The 3606-nt window shown below is 51.0% G+C and overlaps 1 protein-coding gene across 1 annotated transcript in view; it reads left to right on the plus strand.

Moving 5' to 3' along the window:
* Positions 1-822, plus strand: part of GTF2E2 (general transcription factor IIE, polypeptide 2, beta 34kDa) — a 25626-nt gene extending 24804 nt beyond the window's left edge. The window contains exon 7 of the mRNA XM_009999759.1: positions 374-822. Coding sequence (XP_009998061.1) covers positions 374-493 — 120 coding nt within the window. The 3' untranslated portion in view covers positions 494-822. The remainder of the gene's footprint in view (positions 1-373) is intronic.
* The last annotated feature ends 2784 nt before the right edge of the window (positions 823-3606 follow it).

Here is a 3606-nt window from a genome sequence, read left to right on the forward strand (position 1 = left end):
CGTGTAGGCACTTCTTGTGGGTGCTTTCACTGTGGAGGGAATTTGTGGGGATGGCACTGTGGAGGGAATTCTGGAGCACATCCCAGCTTCTGTAGCTGCATGGGAGTGTTTGGAAAATTGACTGAGAAACACCAGCTTTTCTACTGGGCCCGGGCTACGGAGGTAGATGATCCCCAGGGTCATCTCCCTGCCTGGATTTGAACTGGATGCTGTTGCTTCTTGGAAAAACAAGGGAGCCCCTTCCCTGCCTGCCCACCCCAGGCTCAGGCTGGGTGCTTCTCTGGGTGCTTCTCTGCAGAGGTGCTGCCTCGTGCAGCGTCACACACGTCGCAGCTGGAGGGCAGCTCTTCTGACCACTGTTCCTTCTTTTCAGGCTCCTATTCAGAGGAGGAAGAAACCAGCTTCTCAGAAGAAACGTCGGTTTAAGACTCACAATGACCACTTGGCTGGAGTGTTGAAAGATTACTCTGATGTTGTTCCTGGCAAGCAGTGAGCAGTTGCATTCTGGAGCAAACAGGCCTTTCCAGACGGGCTTTTTGCCACTCGGCGTCTGCTCCCAGAGACACTGCCTGTATATAGTAATGTGATGTGTCTCCCCACCCCAGCCACTGCCAAGATGAAACAGGTTGGTTTCAGAGGGGGGAGGAACGACTACATTTAGAGTTTCATTTCATTAGCCAATGGGAAATGTGTCTAAGGTTCTCACTAGTGGCCTCTTGGCCCAGGGTGATCAACGGTGCTCGGCACGTGATGCGGGAGTTCCCGTTCAGTGCTGAACTCTGCTTTTACCCTGCTCCAGGGGTGTTTACCTGGAGTGATGTACAAGGGGCTTTCTAGTAGATCTGAGCACAGAATCTGTGTACACAACAGCATTTGTTGTATCTCTTTTGGGAAAACCTTGTCTGCAAGTTTCTTTCACAGCCAAGCCCACCTTGGGGGCTGCCTGCGTCTTCCCTGCCGTGGGGCTGAGCGGTGCTGACAGTCAGTGATACCTGAGGCTCCAGCTCAGAAACAAAACCCTCTTCCCAGCTCCCAGCAGGCTGCAGGGTGGCAATGCAGCTGTAGCTTCCTAGTGCTAGTCAGAAATTGCCCTCAGCAATGTCTCCACTGCAGTGGATTGCATGTGTGTTGCACAGTTCCACTCGCTGGACAGGAGGGAAATAAACGACAGTGTAATACTGGCAATACTGAAGCCTTTTTTTTTTAAGTAATAAACTTACAATGCTGGTTTCCAGTCTTGCCTCCTTAAAGAATGAGAATCAACATATGTTGTGCTGCCTGTGTTTCCCTTTTCAGGGAGGTAAAGGAATCTCTGCTGTCTTTTTATCTTCTCGATGATTTATCGTTCTGGGCTAACACCATCAACCTCTTCCCATTATTGGCTGGGAAGGGGGGATGAACCACCTTAAATGAAATCTCCCTGGAGATGCCTGATGTTCTGTGCAGCACAGTCTAAGGTGGAGTGTGGCCAGTTGGTGTCCTCTTGATAACTTCTTTTGCTGTGCTGAACCAGAGTCAGTCAATGCTGATATTGTTTTCCCGGCACTGCGGGAGAGGAGCCGCTTCCCTGCTCTTCCAGGCTTCAGATCAAAGGCACACGAGGTGATTGCCATATCCCACTGGCAGTGGGGTTGCTGCTGCCTGCTGGTGCCTTGCTCCAAGTTCCAGGGGTTGAAGCAGAGTCTGTTGGACCTGGGCACCTGAGCAGAGGAAGAAGGAGGCATTGTTCCCGTCGCACGGAGCAAGTTGCACCTGCGTGAGAAAGCGCGGGGAGAGAAATGGGCTTGAGTGAGTGTGGCATCTGTTCTGGTTTTCATGACTGCTCTTTTGAGAACCAGGCAACACTTCCAGCCCTGCACATGTCAGGCCTGTTTAAAGAGACTCTGGTAGAAGGCTTCTTCTATTTTATTTTGGTTTTTTACTGCTTTATATCTCTCTCTCTATACCAAAGCTTGACGCTCCAGCTGGTTTTGGGACAGTTTTTCTTTCCCTCCCAGGTCAGCACAAGCAATTCCTCCTGGAGCTTTTTAGCCCTGCTTGGGGCACTTGTGGCACACTTGCAAACCAGTTTATCTCTCTTCTGTCACATTCACTCAAAAGGGAGAAAAAAAACCCAAAAGGCTCCTTTCCATCTGGGGCATTTTTGAGCATTTTTTGTGTGGTGATGCTGGGACAAAAGGAGAGCTCTTGGTGAGTTGCCTTTCATACCTTTGGAGGTTTTTAGGGGGTAACTTCCCAGTGACCTTCCCCAGCATTACCTTTTCTCTCTGAGCCAGAGCTTGCAAAGCAGACTGAGAAGCAGGCTTGACAGTTTTCTTTCTCTGCTCAAGTGATTTAAGATGATAGAAGAGTCTAAAGAAAACCACCTCCAGCTGCTTTCAAAGATCACAAATACGTTTGGTCAATAATTAGGAGAGCAGGAAAAGAAAATCAACTACCAGCTCTGTCAGGCTCCAGTGTTCAAAGGAACAAAGCAGCCTGGTTGGTGTCCAGTGGGAAAAACTGGTCACTGTCTCACTGGAGGGAGCCTTCCCTGCTGCACTGGCAGAGGTGGCATAATAAGTTTCACAGCTTGTTAGGTCAGTGTCTCAAAACCCGCTGAGAGGGAGCTCACCTGGGCCTATTAGAGGTGGCAGGGAATAGAGACAAGCAGCTGTGGGGAAAGCAAGTTCAGAAAAATAACCATGATCTCCTCTCTTCCGTGTGGGTTTCAGGAGCTGGGTTTTGTTTTCTCTTACCAAAGCTACTCCCAGGGGTCCTTACGAGTTTTGTTCCCAAGAACTGTTAAAACTCAAACAGTGCAACTCAGAGAGATCTCAGCCTGTGTCAGAGGGAGCCTGTTTGCTGAGAGGATGTTGCTGCCACTTCAAGTCACTGCAGTTCAGCAGAAGAGATCACAACTGTTAAAAGCCCTAAACCCACTTTGTACTTTGTCTTCCTCCAGGGTGTTCTCCTGGGCTCTGTGTCTGCCCAGATGATTCTCCTGGTGGCCACAACCCTCGTGCCCTCCACTGGCTTTGATGAAATCCTTCTTCCCTCAGTCTGGGGGTGCAAGGGGCTGCTGAGAGGCCTCGTGCTCTCTCCTGGGGACCATAGGCCTGTTCCTCCATGGTTCTCTTCCTTCCTTCCTGCTAACCAGGAAGACAAGGGGACTGGGGCTGCCCTTGGCAAAGGCAGAACTTAGAGTATTGCAGTTGGAAGCGACTGACAGTGATCACCTGGTCCATGGCAGACACCTTGTCTTCTGCATTTTGGGCATCCTCTTGGGCAAACCCATCTCAGTGAGGTCTCCACCTGTCCCTGGGAGGTGAGGACTTTTCCTCTCCCACTCTCCTGAGGCTCCTCAGGTGGTGCACATCCTTTCCAGCCAGGACCTTGTTCCTCAGCTCCAGGGTTTGGTGTGTGTCCCCCCTGGTTGGGGGCTGCCACTTGAGCCCTTTTGGGACCCTTTGGGGCAGTGGAGGAATGGCAGCACTGATGGGCACTTCTTCTGACACAGTGTCCTTCTCTTCCCTTGCCATATCAGCCAGGGCCCAGGGGAGCAGGAGCTGCACTGGCCCTTCAGCAGGATCTGGGCAAGACTTCTTTGTGTCTCTAGATGTGAAC

The sequence above is a fragment of the Chaetura pelagica genome, unplaced genomic scaffold (genome assembly GCF_000747805.2).
Source record: "Chaetura pelagica isolate M959 unplaced genomic scaffold, ChaPel_1.0 scaffold1366, whole genome shotgun sequence".
NCBI classification, from domain to species: Eukaryota; Metazoa; Chordata; class Aves; order Apodiformes; family Apodidae; genus Chaetura; species Chaetura pelagica.